The sequence below is a fragment of the Pleuronectes platessa genome, chromosome 15, assembly GCF_947347685.1.
Source record: "Pleuronectes platessa chromosome 15, fPlePla1.1, whole genome shotgun sequence".
Taxonomy (NCBI): Eukaryota; Metazoa; Chordata; class Actinopteri; order Pleuronectiformes; family Pleuronectidae; genus Pleuronectes; species Pleuronectes platessa.
Window position 1 is genome coordinate 6678966 of NC_070640.1, and position 27783 is coordinate 6706748.

Consider the following 27783-nt stretch of genomic DNA (forward strand, 5'->3'; position numbering starts at 1 on the left):
GGTGTCCTTGAAATTGATGTCCCCCCCCCCCCCCCGCGCATGCCGTGCTGCTGCTCTCACAGCTTCCTGTCGTCCCCGCTTTGTGATCTGTGTCCTTGGCTTATCCCTTCCTTCCTCTCATCCCCCGCTCGCTGCAAATCAGATTTCATACCTGCATCGTGGTTGTCCTCCCTGTCGTGTCCCTGTTTATCGGTGCCTCCTTGATTTCTGTGGAAAACCCTGTGGATTCTAAATGTCCCATGTTTCTTTAATGAACAAACAGGATGTTGCAGAGTCTTTCACAGAGTTACAGGCACTTTTTATTTACGCTATTTCTTTGAGAATGCTGCCTCTCCAAATATATGATCCCCATCTTTGTCTCAGTGAATGTCATGTGATTGTTTTTGCTTGATGTGATGGCTGCTTCTACTAACACCAGGACTTCTAATCACATGTTCTCCTGTTCCTCCCTCAGGCCACCGCTCTTGATAAGGAGGGGCAGGTTCTCAGACGAGGACGCCACCCGGATGTGAAGCCGCCGCCCCTGCAGACGACTCTGACGGTGACACCAGTGACAACATCAACGACAAACGCACCCTGGGCCCAGCCTCCCAGTTGCCTCCCCGGCCTGCCCATGGCCTCTCCCTCTCTGACCCCTCCCCCGTACCCCAGCCTCCCGTCCGACTCTGACGACAGCTCCATCAGCTCAGCCAGCGCCGTCTGCTCCCCCAGCTCGCCCTTCTAGAGAGCAGGTGGAGGAGAAGATGTGCAGAGGAGGAAGCGAGGAGATACATATCCTCATCCATCTCCTCCCTCTGCATGGAGGAGGAGGAAGAGGAGACGCTGGGGGTGAAAGGGGGGAAAACTGTGGACGAGAAAAAACTTTTATCTTCCCTGAATCCATCTTTCCAAACTTGGAGGAGAGATCGATCAAAGGGTGGAGACCTTTGAGTGAGAAAAGAACTAAAGAGGCAACAAGAAACAGGGATCACGAGGAAGAGGGAGAGGGGCAGAACGAGGTGAAAGACTTTTCTTTATTTCCTTTTTTAACGTTCTCTCACCTGAGCACATGTTGCAGGGCTCAAGGAGCGAGGAAGGGCGACAGTGTGTTGTTTACCCTTCAGTGATGATCCGGGCTCAACATGGAAACTTCCTTATGGCGGAGCAGCTCTACAAGGCAATATGAGAATATGGACTAATGTTCATGTTTTATTGAACCTTATTTATTCATTATTATTCATACTCTTTTTCTTTCTTTTTATTGATTATGTATTTTCCTTTTTTCATTGAGGACAACCTTTTCTTGACTTGTCCTATAGAGCTTTGTGGAATAATGACATAATGGAACTAGAAGTAGAAGCTCAGATTGTGAGGTAGGCCTGAGCATAGACTTGATAAACAGTGTAATGTTGAAAAAACGAGCGGAGAAAGGACTTTTTTTATTACAAGTTTATTACTGTGTTCAAGAAAGCAGTGTTCACTGAAAGCTACATCTAAGACAGCACTTGTGCTATAATCCTGTGCTCAACACAGTATTGGCATTGCCTTCCTGTAACGTTGGATTGCAGTTTTACAGTTTACATTTTACACGGACTGCTATTACGACTTTAATGGTGCATTGGATCGCTCCTTGAAATTTCTGCTTCATCCATAGCATCTTTCCATATAAATTTCCAGAATTTGGGTGCTTGTGTAGCAAACTCACCATTTGAAGTATTTCCCCTTGATGCACTCAATGTCCCTCAATCATTCCATGTTGATATCTTGTTTATTTTGTGACGCTCATGTACTTGAAGCCTTGTTTACTTTTTTTCCAAAACACTGAAGACATGTTTCCTCCACATATTCCAGCAGTGAAGAAAAGTGTAGTTGTTGCGACACTTCTTTGTGGCTTTGGAGAAATGTTTCAGGTACAGTTTCGGAGAGCGACTGCCTATTTGCACAAAGTACTGCGGGTTGGGTGCAGTCACACAGGTCTGACAGAGTCAATATGGATGCCGTAGAACCAGCAGCACAATAGAGAAGCAGTACAGGTGAAGAGGATTTTATTTCAGCTCTGTACAACCTCATTCATGGCTTCATTTATTCAGACGGAAGCGTGACAGACATTCAGTAGCGTATTCTTATAAAACAAAAAAAATGCAGTTTAGTGATGAGGTGTTTGTTTTATATGTTATGTAAATAACATAATTTTATTTATTTTGATAGTCCAGAATACAGTATATTTATTTACTGGTAGAGAACTCAGTCATACGTGTGTGTCAGCAAAAGAAAAAAATTAAATCAGGTCGAAATGAAACGGTAACGTTGAAAAAGACCTGACGTTGCACCGCTTACATTCATCTACACGGACGAAGTGAGACGACCATTTCTTCTTCTTGTCGGACACTGGGAACGATGTCACTTCCTCTGTAAAAGCAAAGGGATTCCCAATAACTGATGTGAGGAAAAAAAAAAAAACAGAAGATGCGGGATGCAGGGGTTTTCTCTTTTCAGATTTTTCTCCCTGCCGTTGTCACACGTGTCTAGAAGTTTGTGTATTTGTTCCCATCGTCACACATAGACAGTGATGTGCCGTCATATTGACCGTTTGTTGACCGATATTGATCAGTATGAGTTTGTTGTGCCGTGGGGATGAACTCTCCACTGCACACGGGCACATGTGGTTTACCAAAGTGCTCTCACAGCTGCGCCACAGTGTTCAAATCTGTTGCAATACCAATACCTGTACCTCTGTTCAACAATGATCTATCGATAATAATAGTAATAATTAAAATATGTTCCAAGAACAAAGTGTCTGTGTTGTTTGTAGAGCTTCAATTTGTGAAAGACGTTTTAATAATAAAATGTAGAGCTTGAAATCTATTCAATTATGTTATTTGTCACTTTGTTTCTATGCTTTTTCAAATGCAACCATTAAATCCCATATTTTACAGTGCACCAAGGATCCCCGGGTCCACACAGTTTCATGGAATGGTCAATTTTGCCTTTAGAAAAAGGCACATCCTCCCACTGAGAATTTGTATTGGGCTATTGTTATCCACTATCTGCTGAGGGGCCACTTCACCATAGAGGTACTTGATATATTGTCATGAATTCCACAACCGTTGTGGTCGGAGAAGTGGAAGCCAACATTTTCTGTACTTGACCCGACAGGTGGGAGGATGGTGGAGAAGAGAGGAAACTTTATCTACTCCATCTATTCGTGGACATATGATTGAGACTTTCTCGTGGTAACATTTCAATAAAAAGCATTTGCAGTGCAGTTATCAGAGATGGGCAGGATAAGTCCTCTGTGGCATTGATAAAAAGAATACAAAACATTTTTCACTCGTAAGGTAACGTGGAGGAGTATCTGGAGGTTTCAGGAAAAGAGGGTTATTCACTGTGTACAGAGAAAACATTTATAAAATTGTCTCGGCTATTTCCCAAGAAGTTCAGATTTTTGTTACTTCCAGAAACAGCAGAACAAGTGGAGCTTCTAGATCTGAACACTTGCTTTGACTGAAATTTAACGTTCAGCTTTGTTAAATATAGATCTTTGAAAATGCACCAGTCATTTTAGTGTCATTCTTTCCTGCCTGATTAACCATAAACCATCAACAGTAGAGTATTACATTACATTACATTCAGTGTTGTGCAAGTTCACACCGCTCATGAACTAGTTCAAAGTTCAGTTCATACAAGTAAACATGAATAGTTCACGTTCATAGTTCACCATTTAAATTCTGAACTAGTTCATATTTCAGTTCATTTCATAGATTTAAGGTGGAAAGTGAGAATGAAAGACTTAACTTGTTAAAGAAAACCTTATCCATCACTACCCCTTGCCTTTACTGTCGGAATCGTTATCAGACAGTGTGTAAAAATCCCTCTCTGATTTCTCTTGCCATCTGTACATATATTGTTTTATATTGTATTAAATTAATGTTTTTATTAAACTCTTCTCTGATAGCATCAAATATACACATCTTTGGAGCATGTCATTCTCCCTTTGACCACAGGGGTTCAGTGCAGGGCATGAACTGAAAGCAGCGAAGAAGAAGGTCCTCTCAGTGAACACAGTCAGTTTAGCAGCAGTGTAACGACAGGAAGCTACAGATCCTCTCGTATTATCTCTAAATCTAATGATATTCATCACAACCACTCAGAGACACGTCCGGTTGTAAAGTAACATGCGCGCGGACACGTCTACACATCGCTGCTTCAGCTAACGAGAGCTAACGGGATGGTATTTCTCTAGCCAAGCTAAGCTAAGCTAGCTGCGGCTGTTTGCTGTCTTCCTTCACCGCAGTCATGAGCGAAGATGACGGTTCGGCTCCGGCGAACAAAGACCGGGACTCCACGCTCCTGCTCACCAAGGACGGGCAGCGGTACTACGTGAGCAAGGCCGGGGTGGTGGACAGCCGGAACGTCATAACGCCCCACGAGCCGGACAACAACGCCTCCTCCTACGACATGGACGACCCGGACGAGGAGAGCGACATGCTGGACACCTCGGACCCCCGGGACGGCGCCGCCAGCCCGGAGGAGCTGAACGACGAGGACACATCGGAGGGCGACAACGCCCCCAAGCAGTGCACGTACGACGGCTGCACGGAGACCACGACGCAGGTGGCCAAGCAGCGGAAGCCGTGGATGTGCAAGAAACACCGCAACAAGATGTACAAGGACAAGTACAAGAAGAAGAAGAGCGACCAGGCCATGTCCAGTGGGAAGATAGAAGTGAGAGGAAACTTTGTTCATACTTTCATAACGAGATCCGTTCGTTCCAACCCATGAGTGTTGATTGGAGGAGAAATGATTTTGAAAGACTCTTAATCTCTGTTTACATCGTAGTTGACTCTTAACAGGGTTGAACTCATGTGATCCTGTGTTAGTTCAAACTTCAGTAAAGTGTGGTTCAGTCAATTAATGGTTGTTTGTGTCTCTGTGTCGTGTTCAGGAAAACTCTGAGGAGCGGCCGGTGTCTGTGAACAAGCAGCGACTTGGTGCCATGGGGGACCGGCCGGCCAGACCCTCCCTGATAGAGCAGGTCCTCAACCAGAAGAGACTGGTGAGTCCCAGTGGGTCACTGGTGGAACCTAATTTAACTCAGTAGAGCACTTACCTCCACCAAGGCCCAACACTTCCTCATGCAACCACATTTAAATTCACTAGATACCCATTCTTTTCTCCCTGACCCATTCCACATCTGTAGAAATCTGTGTAGTAGATTTGACATAATCCTTCCAACTAACTAACAGGCGCTGATTATTACATAACCTTGTTGGTGGAGGAGTGATACATTAAAGTTATGACAGATTGTCTTCAAACTGGCGGCCACCACAAGCCAGTTTGTTGTTTCATATGTGATTTTCAACAATTTAATTTCCACTAAATGGCTGGATCCAGTTATGCCAGGATATCCCCCCTTCTTGCAAGGAAGCGTTTGTATTTTCAGCTTCTTACTTTATTGCTTTCACCAAGGAGGATATGTTTTCATTTGTCTGTTTGTCTGTTAGCAGGATGATGTATTAAATCTACTGGGCTGATTGCCATGAAACTTGGTGTAAGGCTGTTGTTTGGGTCAGGAAATACAGGGGATCCAGGATTTGTGTCTCTTTCTTTAACATTGTGAGATGGGGCATTTATTTGTAAAATCTAAATTGATTCCTCATTGCTTTCTCTTGGTATAATTTATGTTTCTTCATGAAGAATCAGACGTGTTTACTGATATTTATGATAAAATTCAGATCTAGTGAATTGAAATGTGGTATACGGACAATTTGACACAAGGCAGGAAAAGGAAGTCATATGTTAGATCTTCAGAAATATTTGTTGTTGCACTTTACACTCAAATTGGATTGTGTGTGTCTTCCAGTCCCTGCTCCGGAGTCCAGAGGTGATCGGTTTCCTGCAGCAGCAGCAGCAGCTCCTGGCCACACAGAACCGCAGCCAAGCACAGGGACAGTTCCCGGGTTGTTGACAGCGGCTGATCGACCTGAACGCTGGCATTTGATGCATAAAGGGAAATGTCATGATACTGAAAACAATTCTCCAGCCGCGGTGAGACAGATGACCTGAGCTCACTGGAACTAAAAGGTGGACTAACCATGCAATCAGAACGGGTCTTGTGCTGTTTATGAAGTATAATTTCCCTAAATACACGATATTAGAGTTCACATCCATTATTTATTCCTCATTTGGCAAAAAGAATCAAAACTCTGGATTATAAATGTCCAGTTAAAAAATTGCTCAGATGTTTTAAAAATGTGATTCTCCTGAACTAGATTCTTTGTTTGTTGTTGTGCTATTTATTTAGTGTTATTTATGGAGTTATTCATGCAGTACACTTGAGTTTTTACATTTTTTTGTTTGAACATTTGTCCGTTGGCGCAGTGCATTCCCGTAGCCTCGTTTTTATTCAGATGGTGCTCCATGAAACAACTTTCATCATGTCACAGAACAATCAATTCAAATGGTGTACAAAAATGAATGCAAATGAAGCTTGATGGGATGTTTGTTGTTGTCTAGAAATTAAACTGTGTACTGTGTGTTATTCCTGTGTAGCAGTGATAGTGTCTATCCCCCTGCTGTGAATGTGAGACTTCAATATCACAGATCATTGTCTCTGTGTTTATATTTCAATGAGATATTTTTCTTCCATTTATTATCCGAAAACAAAGATTCAACTCTTAAAGAAAAAAAAAACACTTTAATGGAATGACAGAAAAAAGCAATAAGTACAGGAAGTCAAACATTACTCAACACTTATACAATACACAATACAGCTATAACATTTAAAACACAACACAGGTCTTGAGTACCTACAAGTCCCAATTTTTCTCGTCTTTGAGTGCAGTCAACAAGATAAATGCTTTATCGTACTGAAATTATAAGAACACTCAATCATTCAGTTATGCAATCGGCTGACAAAGCTGTAATATACATTTTTCTCGTTTTGTGTGAGAGGTCAAGAGAGAAGGACCCCGGGTCAGAGAACCTGGACAGAGCGGAGCATACAGAATCTACGACTACCTGTGTGAAGGACCAAGAGTGTGCGGGGGCTCGTGTTAGGACACGGAGGAAATGGGGTTGTGCGGGGAGCCCATCTGTGTGAGGACCTTGTCCAGCCACTGCAGGGGCCCGTGCAGGTGTACCTCGATCCAGCAGGGGGTGCTGGTCACATCCTGCCGGTGGTATTCAGCGCCCCAACCCTGAAGAGAGGACAGACCATGAATCTAAGCTGTTAATTTGTTTGCCTTCTGACAACCTCAAGGTCAAAATGACAGAATACAAAGTTACAGTGAGATTCGTATCATGTCCCAGATCAGTACCTTGACAAAGCTCATCCGAATGGTGCACATCTTGGTGAGCTCGTAGACGACCTCGAAGCCGTGGTTGACGGACTGGGCCAGGAGCTGAGCGAACAGCTGGTTGTTGAAGATCTTGAGGCTGCAGCCGCTGGGGATCTTGCACACGGTGGTGGCGTGGAAGCCGTGCTGGAAATTGCAATTGCGGCTCTGGACGAAGATGCTGCTGTCGCTCAGGCACTCGGCGTACACCTCGCCACCCACGTAGTACAGGTGCAGCCCTGAGAGGGATGGAGGGGGAAATTGGAGTCAACATCTTGAATGTCTGGAAGTTTCTACCGTGATGCAAAAATAACAGTCAAAATGTCCAAAAGAGCATAAAAACTACACTCATCAGTGTCGCCTCCACTGAAAAGGCTTCGTTCTCTTTATATTCCACCAGAGGAAAAAACCCACGAGGGCATCGCCGCTCGTAAATGAGGAATGTCTGAGTCGTGTCAGCAGCGTCTGAGTTGGGGACAAGCTGCCCTCCACCCTTTGTGTCACCCCTATCATAGAAAACCACACACATCCTCACAGAGCACAGATTACTGTAGCCCACAGAGACTCTTGATGTGCGTCCAACAAAAGCAGCCTTTCTTTAGTCTTTGACCGAGACAGAAACAACATTATGTAGCCTGAAGGATTCGGTGCAGGAGGAAATAAAGATTGCACATTCATTTTTTTTTTTACAGAAATAAAAGGAGCGTTCCTTCAGTCTCTGAGGAAACTGTGTGTTCCCGGACATGAATGACCTGCACGGGCCTACCTTTGCCTATGTGCCTGCGTGTGTGCTCGATGGTGGAGTTGCGGTTGACGTTGGACAGCAGGCCGAGGCAGAAGCGGTTCTTGTTGTTGGACGGGTCCGTGAAGCCGTCCACCAGGACGCTGCGGGAGGACGCGTGGAAGGTCTCGCCCACCCGGTTGTTGAGCTCGTAGTAAGCGATGGAGCACCAGTACTCCGGCTCCTCGTAGCAAACGGGACGCAGATCTACGGACACCAGAGAGGAGGGACTCAGAGGCGGAGAGAACACATTCTGTCCTGTGCTGTATTGAGTTTGAGATACTTTATCATATTGATGTAAAAATCCTATAAAGCTGGTGCCTTGGATTTGCAACATTATCTGCAGCAGCGAGTAGAAGCAGAGCTGTTGATATGCAGAATCAATGCCTATCTCTATATAAATATCTCCATACATTCAGATAGATGCATTTCTATAATTTAACATGCATGTATTTATATAGTACTCAGCATGTCTACTCTCTTACCTGTGTGTGGAGCAGAGAAGGTGAGTTTAGTGGTTGTTGTGGAGTTGCCGGACTTCACATCGTCTTGAGGACTTGTCTCCATCATGGTGTACGGAGGCGGGGGGGTCTCAGCTGGAAAAACATGTCACACAACACAACGAAATGATGAACTGGCAAAAACGGTTCAACACAAAGAAAACTTTACACAAATGTTGATGTTTTCTAAAGCGATGGAAGGAAAACTGATAACTAAATGAGAAAGGAATGAAAAAGAGGAGCCATACAAGACTCCGACAAAGATGAGAACTCAGAAAGAAAACATTCGAGAAGTTGTGTTGATGTCCAGTCAACACAAACACATGATCTCCACAGATATTGTTGTGTGTTGTGCGGACATTCTAAAGAGTTCAAGTCTAAAACCGGCTATAGAGATATCTCTTGTCAGACGTTTGAATACCTCCAATAAGACAGCAACGTCTAAAAAGGTGGCGGCTCGCTTGTTTTTGTTTCCCTACCCATGATGTGATACGGGCTGCCCGGCTCTGTGGAGCTGTTGGGGGAGCTGGGGTAACTCTGCGAGGTGGGAGACTGGCCGAGGGAGGAGGCGTTGGAGGAGGAGAAGGAGGCGCAGGGCATCGGCGGGAAGGAGTCCGGGTAAGTGGCGTTCTGGGGCATCAGAGGCTCGCTGTGCAGGGAGGCGTTCCTGAACTTGGCCAGTAAACTGTGCTGAGGGTTGAACTCGCTGTGGCGTGGGACCAGCACCGGCGGCAGCACTGGGAGGAGACAAGGGACGGAGAGAGAGACACAGGGAGAGACAAAGAGCGAGAAAGATCATGTTACTGCAAATCCCTTCGGCTCGGGAACGCTGCAGCGGATCAGATGTCCTGCCTCTATTTAAGAACCGATAAAGGCTTTACAGTTGCCACATTAAAATTCAACAATTACCTCACGTTGTAAAGCTAACTCAGAGGATTATACTTTGACAACGTGCGTACCAGGGGTCTCCACGCGCCTGTAGTGGTAGGGGTTGACGCAGATGTCCTTCTGCTTGGAGCCGAAGGCGAACTCGCAGCACTCCAGGGCCTTCAGCTCGTGGTGCGACTGCAGGTCGGGCCAGCGCCACACCCGGCAGTAGATGACGTGGGGGAGACCCTTCCTGTGGGACACCTGCAGCCGGCCGTCCAGCGAGCGGGGGATCGTCACACACTTGCCTGAAGGATTGAAAATGGAACGGCACGGACGTCAATGCAGCTCCATGAAATCAGTCAAATGTCACACAGTATGAAAATGCTTTCTGATACAGTTACTAGTGCGTGGAAACTCGGCAAGTTACGAGGATTCTGTACTTTTGTTTGCTCGGCTAATTTACATGAATCTAGAAAAGGTTGTTTTTTTTATCATGATTTCAACAAAAAAAATTGAAATAATTTCAGAAAAGATTTTAAAAGAAAAATGGAAAAAATATCTAGATGATAATAAAATGTGTATAATTCCTTATTTCAGGTTTTTAATCCTAGGATCTGTCGAGACTTGCTCATGATGGTTTCTTTCGTTTTAGTTTCCAGGTCTTGTGCAAGAACACATTGCAAAAAAAGCTTCTGTCGCAATCAAACCTGTGAGCTCACATTTTACTGACGAGACAACAGGCTCCCAACATGTTTATCTCACGAGTCATAAAATAAAACATGCACCCCCCCCCCCCCTCGTCACATGATGTTTGTTGTGCACTAAAGATTGATTTTACTTCTCAAATTGTTCAATTTCCATCATTTTTAGAGGTCCAGCAATGTAAAGTATAACATTTTGTGTTAGAAACAATCAAATATCAGGGTAATAAATATTTCCTGTCCTGTTAATCATCTCAAACCCCTCAGGTTTATGCTGTGACCCCGTTAGACACCAAGTTACTCACTGGGCTGCCCGGGGCAGCTGAGTGCCCTCTCCAGCTCCTCCATCGCCCCCTTCTTCTTCTTCAGCTTCTTCACCAGTGAGTCCACGGCCTTTTCCGCCCACTTCTCCTCCTCGTCCCCTTGCTTCCAGCCGAGCAGGCGCTTCACAGCCGGGCTGGTGAAGGAGAACAGGGACGTAATGGCGCTTGAGGAGTTCATTTTGAGATGAATGAGACAGGGGGAGGGCCGAGATGAGCTGATGGGTGATGTTTAAGAGATAAACAGCTCCCTCGAGGACAGCGAAATGAGCAGCCGGGACAGCGAGGGAACAGAGGTGAGGATAAATGAGGCAGAGTCTGTGTAAACAGAAGCTTTTCTGTCTTTCGTCGTATTCCGCTGTTACTTCCGAGCAGAGCTGGTTGCAGGAGTTGGACTCCCGCCAGCGCAGCGCAAACCCTAAATCTGCTCTCGGGGTTGGCACAGGAGGGATCCGATCCGGCAGCGCTGGGTTTGAAGCCTCCTGCAGGAGACGTTGCTCCTCAACGCAGCCAGAAATTCAGGTCGAGTTTCACCTGGCGAGAGAAGAGATGGGAAACCGGTATTAAGGTCTACTTTAGCTGAAAAGGAAAAAGCTGTCAGGCTGAGTCGGTGGCTTTCTATAAATCAAAACAAAATGATTGTATTAATAGGTCATGCTCACATTTCTGTCACATCTCTTACTTCTATTTCTATCTTTTTATTGTTATTTCGATGTATTTTTACTTGTTTTTTTGTGAAGTGCTGAATTAATACAGATGTTGTTATATGAGTTTTGACAGATGTGCAGGTAAAGAGAGTTCAGAGGTCAGGTAGAAAGGAGACCACAGGATTCACTTGTAGGGATTCATGTATTTTATTCATTCTAGATTCTATTTCTATTCTTATTATTTCCCTTATGCTTCTATTTCCTTGTGCTGCTTGGTCAACTTTGAATTTTCCTCTACAGATGCTCAATAAAGGTATATCTTATTTTATATAATCTTATCTTCTTCTTCTTCTTCTTCATCTTGTCAATAAAGTGTAACCACATATCCCAAACTGCCTGAGCGAGAGAGCAGGGCAAGATGGGGCCGAGCTCATGTCTAGATTCACCAACGATGAGGAATGTCCTTTCTGGCCTCTGTTTCTATGATCATGCCACTGACGCCCAGGAGCCATACTGTCTGGCCAGAACACATCACAGGACAGGAGGGGGAGAGGGAGAGAGGGAGAGAGAGGGAGACAGAGAGAGAGAGAGAGAGAAAGAGAGAGCTCTCTGTTTTTATGTTTGTGTCTCTCTGCCCAGCGAGAAAATATTGAAGACTGGTATGAAATCGATCAGGTATGGGAATATCAAGGTGAATTAAGTGCTCACTCTGTTCCACCAGCCTATTGAATCAGCACCACAGAGGCATTTTCCGTGCATGTCACTCCAGTGGGAATCTTACTGATTCATCTGTTTTCTCAGATATTCGTACAGTAACAATAAGCGCATGTGAGACTCAACAGTGACTGTATTATGGGGATCTACTTGGTTTATCTCCTGTGGCAGGACGTCCTGCGGCACACGGTATCATATTTGACCCAATGTGGCAGAAAAACACTTTCTACTGTAAAGCATTCTTGCGTGTCAGGTTGTTGCTGCTCGCTGTGCAGGAAGAGTACATGTTGTGCAGATGATTCTCCCTTCAAAAGGTGAAGTGGAGGCTTTTGGGATTTAACCACAGCTTCTGTTTTTGGGACATGCAATCATCCAAATCTAACACAACAGAGTCAGACCACGCTCCTCCAGGACTGCGTGGACTTTCTAATTAGATGCCAACAGGTAACAGCAGTAAGTGGTGTGATTTAAACCTGAGGTGCTGTACATTGTGCTCCGTGCGTGTACACAAGCCGTGTGAGCACAAACACAGACGCACAGACAGACAGCTGCGGTTTACAGTGACAGCACAGACTGCGGCATCAGTCCTGTCTGTGCTGCTGCTGCTGCTGCTGCTGCTGCTGCTTTATGGAGCCTGGCGTCACTGAGTCTGCAGCTTCAGATAGGCTAATTACCTAATGCTTTATCACCAGGACACCCCCTGCCCCAAATAAAGTAAACACGCCAGCTTCCTCCACTACGACTACAACCACTCATTTGGTGCCAAGACTCCAAAAGAAACCCGGGCTGCGCTCTAAGCCACTAGAAGCCTCCTCACCTTGGCGGCACAGTGGATAATGTGAGCAGTCATTCCTGTCATAGTGTGATACCGACACTGCAGACACAACATCAACCCGCCAGACACACGCACGCGTCCAACACACTCCTAATTATGTGGATTAGTATCACAACCAATCACTGTGTGTGTGTGTTTATTTAGTTATCATCTGACTAAATCATCCCAATATTTGATCATAATTCAAATAATGCTAATGTTAGAATAATTCATTCCCAAGAAGTTGCCCAACAGTGCCACGTTTTTTTCCTCTTCTTAAAAGTATTTTAAAAACAGTACACAAATATAAAAAACACTCACAATAACAGAGGTTGTGGGAGACTTTCTTAAATTCTGTAGAAATGTAAAGTTTGTTTTGGGTTCTCACCTCAGCAGTGATGACAAGTGCGCATCAGACAGTCCTGACTATGAGAAGGGTTCCCGGTGTGGTGGCTCAGTGAAGGTGTGTGTCTGTTTGTGTGTGTGTGCGTGTGGGTGTGGATAGTATCTGCGAGCATGTGTGTTGACGTTTAAGTGTCAAGCTGGCCTCATTACTTATAGCGTCCGGTAGCAGATTTCAAAATAAAAGCGGGGTTAAAGAAGCTCAAAGGAAAAAGAAAACAAAATAAGAATAATAAGAAGGGAAAATAACATAAAGTAAAGTTTAAAAATAAATAAAATGTGATGCATGGTGTCAACTGATCATACTTGGTTCATCTGTCAATAAAACAGAAACATTTTTAAAATGAGTGTGAATATTAATCAACAGAATGAGCTGTAAATCAATTAGTCTTACGTTTAACTGTGGTTTTAAATTTAATAGCCCATGTGGCCAAATTTACCTCTCATATGGAGGTTTTCCCTTTTTGAAACGTTAAGTCTTCAGAATAGTTTAAGATGTTTTAATTGGACAAACCACATCGTGTATCTTAACATTAAGTAGTCTCTACTGTTACTGTTTTCACTCATACATTTTACAATATATTTATCAAAGAGAAAGTACAAATTTGGTATATTCTCGCAAATTATTTCGATCATGCTGAAACAAGAACAAAGACAAAGATAAAAAAGACAAAAATGAATGTAAGAGAAAGTTATAAATTAGCAAAGCAAACCAGTGAACTTTGACAAATGTTCACATTCTTAAATTGACGATGTATCACTCACAGCTCAGCTCCACAAGTCACTGAGCATAATTATCTTTATTGTGAAGGTGGAGTCCCGCAGTGTTCCGGTTTCTCTGCGGTCCAGTGCGGGAACCTTGACGCAGGTCTGCGGGGCCCGGAGACGCCGCTCCTCCTGCAGCTCCAGCGGAGCGCCACACAGCCGCGGCGGCGTCAGCTTGGCTGGAGCCGCAGCGCCTGCACGAGAGATCCCTCCGCCTCCCCCCTCCTGGAACTGTACCAGGATTTCAGGGATTTTCTGATCCAGCGGCAGGGGCGTGCACGCGTGCAAGTGCATGTGCGCGCCACCTGAGCCATGCACCGTCTACTTCAACCATAGTTTCCTCCAACCTCGTTTTACACACATTTACTGGCACTAACTAACTGAGGTGAGGAGGAAAAACCCTCCCACCTGTTCGTCCTCCTTCCAGACTATTTCTTCATCCCATTATATGAATCAGGTTTTTTCTGGCATGTACAGATGATACGACACTGGTACGGATCAATGTCATAGATGCCAACATTCAATAAGTTGTCTCTTTCTCCTGGGAGGTTAATTTTGCCAGGATTATAGATGCTGCAAGCTTAATTAGTCAACAATCAATATGATCTACAGTCTATAATAGCATTTCGTTATATATAATAAGATATTTCTAACTGGAACCTGTCATTTCAAGTAATTAACCTGTTTGGTGTGCACGCCTCCACATGCACAGCCTGTACACCTGCAGTCTATGAAAGTAGAGTCTCCTGGAGGAGGAAGGATACACCGTCTTCCTCCTGAACTCGATCATACCGTGAAACACAAAAACAACCACACATTTCTATTCCTCTTAAAAAAAAACTCATAGTTGTGTCATGATCTATTGTTGGGAGGCACACGGACGTCTCTTCTCATTGCGGATGGATACGATCCTTTTATTTGGAGTGCCGTGACTGGTCCAGTTAATGACGCAAGCCCCGGCTGGCGACAGTGAGTCTACAAGTTTGACATTTTCACAGTTTACAGCAACTGCTGCGGAACGTAACAATACTCCGAGCACGGAGTGAAACCACTCTGGGGATCAGGTCTGAAACCTCACGAGCCACCAGGTGGCTCTAACCCGGGCTACACGCGCACCATGTCGGTGTGTACTGGGGAGGTGGGGACGGTCCACCGGAGCCAAGAGAGTCTGGTGCCTCGGGGAAGGTCCCAGGGCAAAATACTGACGATGTTAATTTTCACTGTTTGGAAGTGGAGTCAGTTTAGCAAATACAATACAATATAACTAAAGTAAATAAAAGCCTGATAATATCAATGATTAATTCATTTAATAATCACCTGCATAAAATCTTTCATGATTCATGTTTATAGACTCATGATTATCCATGAGTCAAGATAGATTTATGGAGGTGACAATAAAATAAAGTCATGCTTTTATAAAAGTCTGGTTAATAAATGTTTCATTGAATACTGTGTCTGTGGCATCACACATAAGTTCCAAAGTGAAACTAATCTCCATGAATGACATTCCATTCATTTCCTTCCCCTTATCTGATCAATGAAATACGAAAAACAACATTTCAAATGTGTTGCATTTTGAAACGCGACAGGAAACCGGAGCTGGATCATGATCCGCCGCCTGTGTGTCTTGTCTGGTCACAGAGCACAAACAGGATGCTCTCCCTGGGGCTCCGGGAGGCTCCGAGAGGCCCCGGAGGCATCATCAGCTCGAACAAGCCTGCAGACCTCAGCCTTATGAAGAACTTCAGTTACTGCCAGCGCCAAAACAACTTGCTGGCCATTTTCCAAGACAGGAAAAAAGGGATGATTTTGGTGATTAATAATGTAATCCAGGGGTTTCCTGCTTTCTTTCATGTAAAGGGAAACTGATAACTCAGCCCCCTATACTTCTACTAAACTACATCACTGATCCCTACTAACCCCCTAAGGAATTCTGCTGTTTAATAAAGTTCAAACCCAATAAAATAAGTCAGATATTGGAGATTTCCTCTAATAATATTGAGAAAAACCTGAGTATTCTCTCTCAAGTGCCTGATAAAGACCCTTTAGACCACAGACTGAGAAACAGTGACCTGAGATAGAAGCAATTATGTATTGTCAGCCTCTTTACTAAGATAAAAGGTGCATCTGTTAAAATATCCAGGAAGTATCAAGAAAGTTTAAACAATCAGGGGGGGGGCAGAGACAGGAAGCTGACTGATAGAAGGTGAAAACATATCCTACAAAACCTTTTAAATGTTTCACTTAGTGTAAAAACTCAACCTTACATTTGATCCATGAGTAATTGATTATTACAAACAAGTAGCCTCTCTGGTTTTCTTTGTAAGAAGATCTCGGCAGCAGCCTTTAGGCCACAGGTTTAAACTCGTCTGTGTTTGCTTCCTGCCACATTATGATTTGACTGACATACAAGATGATACAGGTTCATGAGTGGTGTCCTGTGAGTGATGGTGAGACCTTCAGGTCTTTTATTGGCTGTTGTTGCTCTTCCACACAATATCCTCTCAGCAAATCTCAGAGAAGCTAAAGAGGTGAACTTTTTTTATTTATAATTTTAAACCTAATTAGTTTTTTAATAGTAGAGCAACTAATTGATTTTTCACTATTAAGACCAATAGTCCAAATTATTAATTTTAAAGCAACGACAATTTAAGAAAAGCTAAAATAATTTGAGAATATTTAATCATTAAATACTTTTCATTTTGCCACTACTTTGGTTAAGAAAGACTTTCAAAAGCATAAATAATTCATATTGTTTTTATTTCTGTTTAAATCATTCATGCCATCATCCCACTGACACGTTTCCTCAAAAGTTCCACCCCTCCAATTTTGACAATCTCACAAACAGTAACAACATTCAGTCTAATCAGAATCATGAAGCACTGATTATCAGATCCTCCACATTTCCTACAACTTGTTGTCAGTCACACTTGATTGGCCACAAGATAAACATTAAGTAACATAGTACACGGTTTCATTCATAGGGACATTCTGTGAGCCGCGGCCACAGAAGTGTGCGTGTAACAGGGGCCATCACAAGCCGATATCAGATTATTTAAAATAAAGGCTGGACCACGAGGAACCCACGGCTGTGTCTTCACTTCCTCTCCTGTGGATTTTGGAAAGGAGAAGACTGTGGCAAACTGTCCTTCATTACAGCGTACGACTGACAGTTGTTTATCCCACCTCATCCAAAGGGTTTGATGGCCCTATCAAAGGCTGTCTCTGGGATACCAGGGCCTGTCTGATTGGCTAGTCAGTCTTCCGAGGCGACTCCAGTTTCCAGGCTCCGGTGAAGTAGCGCATGCGGATGAAAATCAGGTCTCGACCCATCTGCAGCCAGCTCCAGAACGGGACCAGCTTGGACCCTGGTGGAGGAAACACACAGACATGATGCTTTTAGAGGGACAGATGATGGAAATAGAGCAATTTGCTGACATCTAATGCTGATTGGTCCACATGGTAATGTCATCAGCAAATACATAATCACTCCAGCAATAAGACAGGCATGCAACAGTAGCAGTGTAAATCTGTTAAAATAAAAAAATAGAAACCAAAACAGACGGCAAACTGAAAGGATCAGCAGGTATGAAGTACAATTTCTAACAGAGGAGTAACTAGAAGTAATCAGTCGATCACAGGCGTGTACACACACACCCTACAGAGATATTTATAGAACCACAGAAAGGTGGCCCACTGGGAGGATCCATGACCGCATATTCCATGAAAAACCTACCTTCTATTTCGGTCCAGATGACCGCTACCTCTGCTACGGGGATTTTAAAACACTGGGCAATGTACAGGAGCTCCACGTCAAAAGCCCTAGGAGAAGAAATGGAGAAAGAATTGTAGAGATGTTTAAAAGTTGTTTTTTAATCTTTTTTCTTTGCAGACTTTGTATTGATGTCAGGACAGAAAAATCCACCGGGGAGCACAACACCTTACCATCGCTCTACATGGAGGGAAGAGAAGGTCTTGAGTGCAGCCTCCCGAGTGAAAAGCTTGAAGCCGCACTGTGTGTCCTTGATGCCTCTCACACAAAGGAACCACACCAGGAAGTGAAAGCCATACATGAGGAATGTACGAAAAGTTGATCGCTGTGGGAAACAAAATAAAAATAGTGGTTACTTCGTTGTTTAACACACAATACTCCTAAGACTCCAAGCAAGATAATCACCTCGGCTACAGAATCTTTCTCCAGGTGAGCTCTGGAACCACAGGAAATCCCCATGTTTTCCTAAATATAAGGATTGAATTATAGAAAGGTACACACTAGCTGCCAAATATTCAAATATCTACGTAATGCAACAACAACAAAAACTGGATACGGACTCACTGGTTTAGGCTCAATGTTTTTAAGTCCTGCCTCCACTTTGTCAATGTCAGAGAACTTCGTAGCTCCGTCAGCATCGGCCATCAGAATGATTTTGCCCCTGGAGCTCATTGTTCCCTTTAGATGAGAAAGGGTGAGAAAGAAATGTGGGTAAAAATCTAAACAAAAAATTACACTCCTAGTCTCCTGACTAATGTTATTGTGCGGTCAGACGAACTATTCGCACAGCTCCTCCTTTCCCCCGGTTAGTCACCAGCGTCAGGACTCGCACTTTATCTGCACCGTGCTTCTTAGAGTACCGCAAAGCAACCTGGCAAAACATCACAACAGAGTTCATCACAACTCAAATCTTCACCACATCTACTTTGAAATGTTTAGCACCATATAAAGTTAATGGAAACAGATGTGCCCCCAAAAAAAGGTATTACCTCTGTGGTTTTGTCTTTGCTGCCATCGTCCACCACAATGACCTCATAGGTAAAAGATGGGTTCTGTTTCTGCAGGAAGGAAACAGGCACATTTACAGTTGAATGCTGCCACCTGCTGACCTTTTCAAGGAATAACGGATAAACTTGAAACATTTTCTCTGTTTTGCTTTTTAGCGGGATGATAAAATTGATTTGCTTGATCAGTCAAAATAATAATAATAATAAAAACAATTAAAAAGGTCCTCCTCTCATCAGTTATTGTAAAGACTTGCCTATATGAAGCTGAGCACTTACCTGTCGGTTTTCCAAGTACTCCATAGCTTCATCCAACATCACAGGCACTGTCATGACACACAGTTAAAACCCGTTAGTGTCTATAACCTACTGCAGGTTCATGGTGAATCGTGTAAAACAATGAATATTTGACAATTCATCAGTTCAACATAAAGTAAACTGAGCATTTGTCACTTTTTGAATGTTGGTGACGAACTTCAGATCCAAAACTATTAATTGCTTGAAAAACAGACTTATGTGTGCTATATTTTAAAAAGTTTTTCCCCTGTAAATAAGTGTAATGCAACTGCAACAAATTATGCAACAGTTTTCTGTATTTACACATCCAAGTCAAACGCTGATGGGACTATAGTGACTAATGTCAGTCGGACCCTGTTGTATTAACATTCGTCCTGAGAGATCCTATCACAAGACGACAGCGTTAAGTATGTGCAAATAAATAAATATCAAAGTTTACAGATGTATCCATTGACAAAGGTTTTATGTGTGTTTGTTGATATGTGGTGGTGGCCACAAGCAATTCAACATATGACCACCAAGAGGAGTAAAAGTACAGATTCATTGTGAAAGTGTAGCAGGTCAGAGGATGTCAGCTGAGGAGGTTGAATCTCATGTGTGGCAAAGGACAAATTTGTTTTCACAGTGCGTAAAGCATGAGGCCAAATGGGTCTCAGAACCTTAGAATGTTTGTATTTTGTCATCTGATCTCAGGACACATCTGCGGGCATTCAGACCTGAACTTAGTGTTGACCACATGTGATCGGATCACTCAGGACGGATGTTACCAAGTCTGGGTCTCTGCCTGTGTGGAACAGTTACAGGTTGTACACCCCCCCTTCCATATCACTCACTGCGGAGCTCCTCGTTGTAGGCCGGGACTACCACCGACAGCTCCCTGGAATGGGGGTCGTGCAAGCTGGGGAATGGCTCCTTCTCTCCTGAGGCGGTCAGGAAGGACTTCTCCTTCTCGTGGCGTGTCAGTCTCACCATCTCAGCAGTGATGTGCGCAACAATGAGCAGCTGAAAAGAGAGAGAGTCACTCATACCTCTGCCTGCAGGTGTTCCAATTGACAACAGGTGTCATTTCTGCAGACAAGATGAAGAGAATCTGGCTTTTCTGGACCAGTGTGTTATGCATATCTTAATGTTTGTTATGAAAATCATGGGATGTTTTACTAAGCTTAACAATTTGGTTTTCCACCTTTGAGTGAACTAGTCTTGCAGCTGCTTTGAAAGGGATTCAGATGATGCTTTCCTCAGTTGATAACAGCTACTTTACAAATCCTCACACACGCAGAGAGAAGATGTAGGCTTGTTACATTACGGGAAAATATAAGCAAAATCAAATGCCTTTAACCTCAGCGAAATACATTTGTTAAAGGATTTATTACATGGAGGACGAACAAGAGCTGGAAATCAGCCCTGCTTCACTTTAAAGACACCAAACCAAGCCAGGACAGAGCTCTGCCAATACAACATGAACTCTGTACTATGACCACTTACCACAATGAAACAAAGAGCTGCTAATGCGACCAAAGCTTGAACTATATCACAGAGGCAATCCATTTTCCAGAAGTTGTCCAGCAGCCACTGACGACACAGCGACCTAGCCTACAAGCTAGCTCGTCTTCTCACCGGTTGAGCTTCGTGTCAGGCCGCCTGCGCTCTGACTTCCCGGGTCACACGAGGAACCAGGAACTTAACAGGTTGTTTATATGGTGTAAACAGTAAATAAGAAGCTTCGTGGCTCCATTAGTCTGCGGCCACATCCGTAAACTCCTCTCCCCAATCACAACTCAACACAGCGTTGGAGAGGAAGTGACAAGTTCTCTTCGACACATCATCAGTTTGAAGGAAGAGACCTTCAGGGGAACCGACACTGACCCCTAGAGGCCGGGGGTGGAATAACCCCAAGGAATGTTTTTATTTTTTATATACAAACTGATTTGCTTGAGAAAACAGGAATTGCTCTTCGTATATAATTATTAAGAATAAGAATAAGAATAAGAATATTAATTATAATAATAAGAATAATAAGAATACGAATAATGAAAAGATGGCCTAGGGCGAGATGATTGTGCCCTGTCATTAACTTGTCAATGCTGTGTGAGCACAACTAAATTAAAGTCAGTGATGGATGTAGAAATCTCAGAGATGGTTAAGTATCATATATAAACCAAATCTATCCCGAAGCTTCTCCCTGATCTCAGGAATGATACAGCCATTGCAGGAGACAAGACATTTAGAAATCCTTTATTGGTGAAATTTACAACATCATCAGATGCTTAAAAAACTTTAAAGGTTGCTAGTGTAACTGAGACATGAGTAAAAGACATTGTAATCAATATTAAATCCACGTTGTCCACTTACCAAATCATTTTAAAGTAGTTTTTTATCTCGGCGAAAATGCAGACACTCAAACAAACGAACTGTAAATAAGTCTAAAAATAAAAAGAAGTGCAAGTCTTTTTAAAACATGCCTAGTCTCAAATGTTCTACTTGCTGCACAAAAAATGATTAGACGGATACAATTTATTTAAAACTTTTGAAATACAAAGACATACAACCAAACATAAAACAACAAGATTTCATAAAATGTGTCACCTAGGGCCTGTATAACAAAAAAATTCAATATACCTAGGATAGGTTTCAGTTATCTGTATGACCTTAACCAACAAATGGGATTATTAATTATTATAAACTCCACGAGTCAACCCAGGTTTTCCTTCTCTTGATAATTGGTTGGTGCACATAAAAGGGGTGGGGTTTACTGAAATTGACCAATCACCATCATGTACTGACATCAGTATAAACACTTTATCAAGGCTAAAAGAAACACAGTTAGGTCATTTGTCGCGATGAGAAGTGAACGAGCTTCTTAGGACTGAAAATCCTCAAGTAAACCCGGAGTTATAAGGATAAGAACAAATCCTGTTTCATAGCACAACTCCCTGGTGTCTAGTTAGAGTCAAATAAACACAATGCAAATAAACAAAAGATGATAAGTCATTAAAACTTGGATTCTTTAGTCTGATTTTCAGCCGCGCTCTCTCCATGTTCAGCTTCCTTCTGGTTTTTCCCTCTTCTCCTGTTTGAATAATAATGATGATAATGGTTACAGTAAGAGTGACATCAAAGGTCATGGGACAGCTGCAGTTTACCCCGTAAACATTAAACAACTCTGCACATTAAAAGCGTAGTCAGCGGTTAACTAGTCAATAATTCATATTCATTGCATTTTTATGAAAACATATAAAAAAAAACACTTAAAAGAGAGAATGTTGCACTTACAAGTTACTTTTTAACGTCATATCTTAAACCGTAAACTGAGTCAAACTTTAAGACTGTGATCTTTGCATTGGCTCCCTCTGTGCAGTAATGTTACAAGACTGGGATCAGTCCAGTAGGTTCGCTGGGTGCACTCACCTCCATACCGGCTGCATTTGTGTTATGGTCTCTGGCAACGTCTTCCCAAAAGTCTCAGGCAGCAGGAGACACAAGACGGCACCAGCGATGGCGAGAGTCCCCATCAATATGTACGGCAGTCCCCTGAAGTATTGTCCTACATAGAGAGGAAAATAATAACCACGAGGAAGGCAGAGGAAATACAAATGAAACATTTTAAATAGGTATAATATTTGTTCAATGATTATTGGTGAGGAAAATAAGACTATCATTTTGCAGATTAAGGCAGGGTCTCCCCAAACTGTGGTAGCTTGTCTTAGAATATAGAATTTACTGGCATGTACGAGTAAACATGTGAGAAGCTCGAACCGGAGAATGTTTGGCATTTTGATTGGAACATGGCTGAAATATTTGCAGATTCAGATTCAGACTGATCACTGCAGCTCTATTCTCCAGAAATATGAATCATTTGTGCCAACTGGGAAACGACTTGCACGTACCCAGGTAAATGATAAAGGGAGACATGATGGTTCCAATCCGAGCAGACATGGAGCAACACCCCATTGCTGTGTTTCTAATAACAGTGGGGAAGAGCTCTGACGAGATGGTGTACACGATAGCCGATGCAACCGTGATGCCAAACTTCCCCAGATTCTCGAGGATCACAGCCACAATTGGTAAATCTAAGGAAACAAAAAAGGGACAACTTTAACTACAGCAAATAGAAAATATCGAATGAGTTGTCAGCAAGATATCTATGCTAGTGGCATTAGCCCTTGTGATGGCAATGTGAAGGCTAACATTTATTACAGTTATTGGAAGTTTTGACTGAAATATCTGTAACTGTATTAAATGTAATACATTGGCCCTTTACCCCCATCACAGAGTACTTTTAATTATAAGTATGTGCTTTACTGCGTTCCATTAAATGTCTTAGCATATTCATCATTGTGTTAATTTATTTATCAACATATTTATGTGAGCTGCTTGTACAGTTTGACTTGTCACCCTCGTGCCTCCGGAGCTACCGATTTGAGCATTACCAAGCGGGACGAGCTGAACGCATAGGATCATCACGCCCCCGAGTAAGAGTGAAGACGACTGGCAGATGTGCCTGGAGCAGTGCTGCAGCAGTAATAAAGCGACTAGGTAAGCTGGCACCTCAGTCACAGCAGACACGAAGCAGTTTATGTAAGGGTCTCCATGCAGGTTGGACGTGTTGAGGATTAAAGCGTAGTAACTGAGTGTGATGATGACCCTGCAGAGAAATGAAGAACAGGAACCCAGCTGATTTGGCTTCACTTTCGAGGAGCGGTCATGTCGTCCATCTTTATATACAGTCTATGGTTTCATGTCATGTCAGGAAATGGTTCACGTACCACAGGAGCGCGCAAATTAATGTGATGGAGAACAGGTTGCAGTTCCTCAAGATGTCTAAAATGTTGTATTTATTTTCTTTCTTGCCCAGTGTGTTGTCAATCTGGGAAAAAACAAGAAGATAAGTTACCGAACAAAACAGGAAAACCTGAAACGCAACACTGAGCCTAGAGATCACATGGTACACATGATAAAAAAAAGGTTACATATATTTTTTAACATTTTAGGATGTATGAAATATTACAACTAACTACAATTACCACACTGTTGTGCCTCTGCCAACAAGTGCAGTTTCTGTCTACACATTTCTACATATTTCTTACCCCAGAATTATATACTAGATTGACTTTTAACCACATTATTTAATTACTTCATCTTTGGTTCCAAGTGACAACTAAGATATCATATTGAAGAAGCTGAAAATAGTTTTTGACCCCACTTTGACCCCGACGTTTGACTACCCTCACCTAATCTGATTATCGGTGAGTCCAAGTAAACTTCCTGAGGTATCGCACTCAAAAGGCAAATCACGTGTTTTGCGAATTCACAGCAACCTTCTCCTTTGACCACCAAATTCTAACTAGGTTATCCATGAGTCAAAGCGATCTTAAGATATCATGTTAAAAGAAAATCATAAACGGAGTTCATCAGGCAACCGTGAATTAGACCTTTGGAATTTAAGGTGAATGTTTGTGCCAAATGTGAAAGGATTGCCTAAACCCAACGGACAACCCAACGGACAACCCCGAAACATACAAATCGTAAACTTGCTGATGAACTGACCTCAGCTTGAGTAAAGATGTCTTGTGGAGCCTCGATGTGGTTTTCCTTGGCAGCACGTCTCAGAATGGCCTCGGCCTCTTTCATGCGTCCCTGAGAGAGCAGCCAGCGAGGCGACTCTGGTATAAACCTGGAGAGTTGAAATAAATAAACTGATTGATTCTATTGATACCATCACACCCGAGTCATTAACTGAAAGTCACTACAAAGGAATGTAAAGGCTGCTGTGTGAGAAGATCATTTCTTATTATTCTCACCACCACAGAGGGATGTAGATCAGGCCAGAGGCCGCCATGGGAATCATCAGCATCCGCCATTCACGGAGGAAGTAAGCCACCGCGGGCATTGCCATGTAACCCACAGCAGAGGCCATGAAAACCCCAAGGGAGCAGAAGACCACTCGCAAATTTTGGCTTAGGATTTCTATTCCTGTAGTTTTGATAAATGAAAGGAGAATTTTTCAAAAAGTAACCTGACACATTAAGCAGTAACCAAACGCTGCATCCTTAATGGTAAAACATACCCAGCACAAATCCAATGATATAGTTGGAAAATCCCCCGGCACCGACCAAGAAGAACAGAAATGTGAAGACCTCCCAGCTCGGGGAGAATATCTGGGCCGTGATCGCTAAAGTTGGAAGGATCATCATGAAAAAGAGTGCAGGCTTCCTTCCATACCTGAGTATGCATAAAGCAGATTAGGTTTGAGTAAGTTAGAAAAAAAATATAAATAATGGAAACAATGATAAAAAAAACAGTGTACAGACCTGTCGGACATCTGGCCTGAGATTAATGCCCCAAACAGCACACCGAGGTAATAGATGGAGGTGGTCAGTGGCATTTTGTATGCATTGTCACAAACCAAGTCCCACTGCAAAATCCATCAGTGCAATGAGTAACAAGAGGTGGTAAAAGTACTCACATTATTCTCTCAAGTAGAAAACTAAAAAAGTATTAAAGTACAGGCTATGAAAAGTATTTGAAAATAACGAGTTCCCCTCTAACATCTCAGCTCGGCTAAGACTCATTGACATACAGTGTTGAGTTGTGTTGCACTATTGCTGCAGCTACCGTTGCATTCGGAGGAAAGAATAAATGATGGCGTTATCTTTAGCCGTTGTTGGCGTATTTATTAACAGGCTGCTGACACATCAGTCTCACGGTCAGAGCTACTTTAACTGACGCACTAACATATAGCAGGTTGGCTCTTATAGCCTGTACCTTGGCGCCATCCTGTGGCGTAACCATATATACATATTACAATACAGCATTACATATACATCTGAGTACATAATGAATATATCTCAACATACAGGAACAAAAAATCTTTGTCTCCTCCCACATCTAAGAAATACTGATTACACTAACCCACGCAGCAGTATATAATCATTATGGTCATAAGGTTTCAAAATTTAAGAACTGATATTAGTCTCGTGAGTTAATTTTGTGAAATTATAACCTAAAGGTTCATTGTGTAAGATTTACGTGAAAGGGATCTATTAGCAGAAATGTAATATCAAATAACCCAAGTGATATTTGCACGTGTGTTTCATCCAAATTGTAGGATTTTTTTAACCCTAGAATGGGCCCTTCATATTTAAATACTTAATATTTACATCTGGAGCGGGTCCTCTCTACTGATGCTTTTTACAGTAGCCCAAACTGGACAAACTTAAGACCTTTTGATTCTTTATGACCACTGACGTCTACCACAGGTTCATTTTCGTGTTTGGAAGGGGGAGGTGAGGTGAGGCGTCTTCAGCTGCAACATGCAACTTCACCACTAGATGTCACTAAATTCTACACACTGAACCTTTAAAATCATTCCAGTTAGTAAACAAAATGATATATTAAATTGATTTTAATCCGTAAAGAGGACTCACAATTCGTACAATTTAGATGATCACACACTAATGAAAACTTCCCAAGGATTATCTTTTATTAAATTTCTGCCAATAGATTCATGTCAAATGTTGTCTTTCCTTTACTCCTCGCTGAAAATGATAGGAATCCTTGTTTTCTTTTTCTTTGGGGTCGGTTTACTTTGCTACAGATACACCATTCATGGCTGATAGTTTCGGTTGTAAATATCCAGAAACAATGCATCTCCTGTTATGAACTAGAATCTGTGATGATGCTCAGCTTTATTTTACTGATTACACACAATTAAATCAGTCAATAACCTCGGCAGTTTAAACATACAAAGCTGGTATTATTAACTCCTCATAACTAAATCAAGTCACTAGTGTCACTAATGTAATTGAAACTATTTTTTTTTTAGTTTTTGAACTATTTCATGTGAGAACACTGTTTAAAGTATTGGTTCACAATAGCAAACGGGACGAGGTTTGTGTGTGTGTGTGATTAAAAGTCATTAATCATCAATCACACAATCATTAAAAATGATTAAAAGTTCGGCCTTTGACCGGGCTTTGTCCTATCGTAAATCAAGCATTTTTGTTATCCTAGCAGGTTTGGTTTGGACTTTACACATACGTATGTTTCAATTAATTCAAAGTCTCCTGTCTCGCTTTTGATTATCGCTTTTGATTATTGCCAATTACTCTTTGTGATAACTTTTTTTCTCCAAATTGCCTAAAATTCTGATCGATTATAGTGATTATCGCACAGGTCAAACTGTGGGATACAGATTACATTACTATGACCCTCCTGAATAGTTACAAAAAACCGACTAAATACCAGAAAACATAAACATCTTCAGAAGTTCATTCATGAATTGTCTGCTCACCTCTGTGACAATGGTGGACTGGTAGATTTGGTTGCTGTATGTCCACCCGTTCAAACAACTTTCCAGAGGAACTTCACTTATGTTTACATCCACATTTGGAACAAGTTCATTCTGGGAGAAGTTCCTGACTAGGTCCAAGTTGAGCCTGGAGCAGGAGCTGCGCTTCTCGATGCCATTGACTGTTTCCAGTGGGATTGTAACATTTCTCCACATCTCACTGATGCTGTAGTTCTCGGGGATATAGCACTCGTGAGGTGGGGTATCACCCACAAATACTATATAGACGCCGGTAAAGCCATTCGGGAAGGAGCTGATAGCCAGTGCCAAAAAAATCCTCAACTGGAAAGGTCCCCAAGTTCCAAGAAAAGATGTGATGCTGTCATAGTCCCTGATTTTTAAGTTTACCATGATCTCAACAATATCTTTGATATTTAGAAACACAGAAGGAAGGACGCAAGAAAGGAAGACACACAGAAACTTGATCAATACTACAGAGAGAATGACCTGCTGCTCGGTGGAAGATTTTATGGCGGGTTTACCTGATCTTGGAAGTTACTCAGTTACTTATAAATAAAAAACTTTGTCAT

General features: G+C 42.6%; 5 protein-coding genes across 6 annotated transcripts in view; 2 read left to right on the top strand and 3 right to left on the bottom strand.

Moving 5' to 3' along the window:
- The window catches only part of LOC128457194 (serine/threonine-protein kinase DCLK1), a 47543-nt gene extending 44981 nt beyond the window's left edge, over positions 1–2562 (top strand). Inside the window, exons 16-17 of one of the 2 annotated variants that reach the window (XM_053441771.1) lie at positions 455–514; positions 620–2562. In XM_053441771.1, coding sequence (XP_053297746.1) covers positions 455–514; positions 620–724 — 165 coding nt within the window. In that variant the 3' untranslated portion in view covers positions 725–2562. Of the gene's footprint in view, positions 1–454 lie in introns of both variants that reach the window. The other variant, XM_053441769.1, reaches the window with a different exon arrangement.
- Positions 2563–4010: 1448 nt separating this feature from the next.
- rfxap (regulatory factor X-associated protein) lies at positions 4011–6520 on the top strand. The gene is made up of 3 exons (XM_053442284.1): positions 4011–4704; positions 4925–5035; positions 5843–6520. Exons 1-3 carry the CDS (start codon positions 4276–4278, stop codon positions 5945–5947), a joined length of 645 nt encoding a protein of 214 aa, XP_053298259.1. The 5' UTR covers positions 4011–4275; the 3' UTR covers positions 5948–6520.
- Positions 6521–6656: 136 nt separating this feature from the next.
- Positions 6657–13175, bottom strand: smad9 (SMAD family member 9). Its single transcript, XM_053442283.1, has 8 exons — positions 13052–13175; positions 10474–11022; positions 9557–9772; positions 9077–9334; positions 8583–8693; positions 8083–8304; positions 7299–7555; positions 6657–7178 (listed from the first exon to the last, which is right to left on the bottom strand). Exons 2-8 carry the CDS (start codon positions 10667–10669, stop codon positions 7035–7037), a joined length of 1404 nt encoding a protein of 467 aa, XP_053298258.1. The 5' UTR covers positions 10670–11022; positions 13052–13175; the 3' UTR covers positions 6657–7034.
- A 3398-nt stretch (positions 13176–16573) lies between these two features.
- Positions 16574–20716, bottom strand: alg5 (ALG5 dolichyl-phosphate beta-glucosyltransferase). Its single transcript, XM_053441189.1, has 10 exons — positions 20389–20716; positions 19737–19905; positions 18886–18932; positions 18592–18660; positions 18381–18473; positions 18167–18280; positions 18008–18067; positions 17776–17927; positions 17567–17652; positions 16574–17198 (listed from the first exon to the last, which is right to left on the bottom strand). The coding sequence occupies exons 1-10, from the start codon at positions 20449–20451 to the stop codon at positions 17083–17085; spliced, it is 969 nt and encodes a 322-aa protein (XP_053297164.1). The 5' UTR covers positions 20452–20716; the 3' UTR covers positions 16574–17082.
- A 1178-nt stretch (positions 20717–21894) lies between these two features.
- On the bottom strand, positions 21895–27604 carry LOC128457382 (organic cation/carnitine transporter 2-like). Its single transcript, XM_053442049.1, has 10 exons — positions 27197–27604; positions 25215–25318; positions 24971–25125; positions 24705–24876; positions 24451–24577; positions 23670–23770; positions 23334–23548; positions 22791–22973; positions 22312–22447; positions 21895–21973 (listed from the first exon to the last, which is right to left on the bottom strand). Exons 1-10 carry the CDS (start codon positions 27602–27604, stop codon positions 21895–21897), a joined length of 1680 nt encoding a protein of 559 aa, XP_053298024.1.
- Positions 27605–27783: the final 179 nt, after the last annotated feature.

Coding starts and splice junctions, on each gene's coding strand:
- alg5 (XM_053441189.1), bottom strand. CDS start 20,451: ATGGATTGCCTCTGTGATATAGTTCAAGCTTTGGTCGCATTAGCAGCT. Junction 19,906..20,388: donor CAGCTCTTTGTTTCATTGTG/GTAAGTGGTCAT, acceptor CTCTCTTTTCAG/CTGCTCATTGTTGCGCACAT. Junction 17,928..18,007: donor AGAAAGATTCTGTAGCCGAG/GTGATTATCTTG, acceptor TGTTTCCCACAG/CGATCAACTTTTCGTACATT.
- LOC128457382 (XM_053442049.1), bottom strand. CDS start 27,604: ATGGTAAACTTAAAAATCAGGGACTATGACAGCATCACATCTTTTCTT. Junction 22,448..22,790: donor TCCCTTTATCATTTACCTGG/GTACGTGCAAGT, acceptor CTCTCTATGTAG/GACAATACTTCAGGGGACTG. Junction 21,974..22,311: donor CAAATGCAGCCGGTATGGAG/GTGAGTGCACCC, acceptor TTATTCAAACAG/GAGAAGAGGGAAAAACCAGA.
- rfxap (XM_053442284.1), top strand. CDS start 4,276: ATGAGCGAAGATGACGGTTCGGCTCCGGCGAACAAAGACCGGGACTCC. Junction 4,705..4,924: donor TGTCCAGTGGGAAGATAGAA/GTGAGAGGAAAC, acceptor TGTCGTGTTCAG/GAAAACTCTGAGGAGCGGCC. Junction 5,036..5,842: donor TCCTCAACCAGAAGAGACTG/GTGAGTCCCAGT, acceptor TGTGTCTTCCAG/TCCCTGCTCCGGAGTCCAGA.
- smad9 (XM_053442283.1), bottom strand. CDS start 10,669: ATGAACTCCTCAAGCGCCATTACGTCCCTGTTCTCCTTCACCAGCCCG. Junction 9,773..10,473: donor CAGCTGCCCCGGGCAGCCCA/GTGAGTAACTTG, acceptor TCAATCCTTCAG/GCAAGTGTGTGACGATCCCC. Junction 9,335..9,556: donor CAGGCGCGTGGAGACCCCTG/GTACGCACGTTG, acceptor GTCTCCTCCCAG/TGCTGCCGCCGGTGCTGGTC.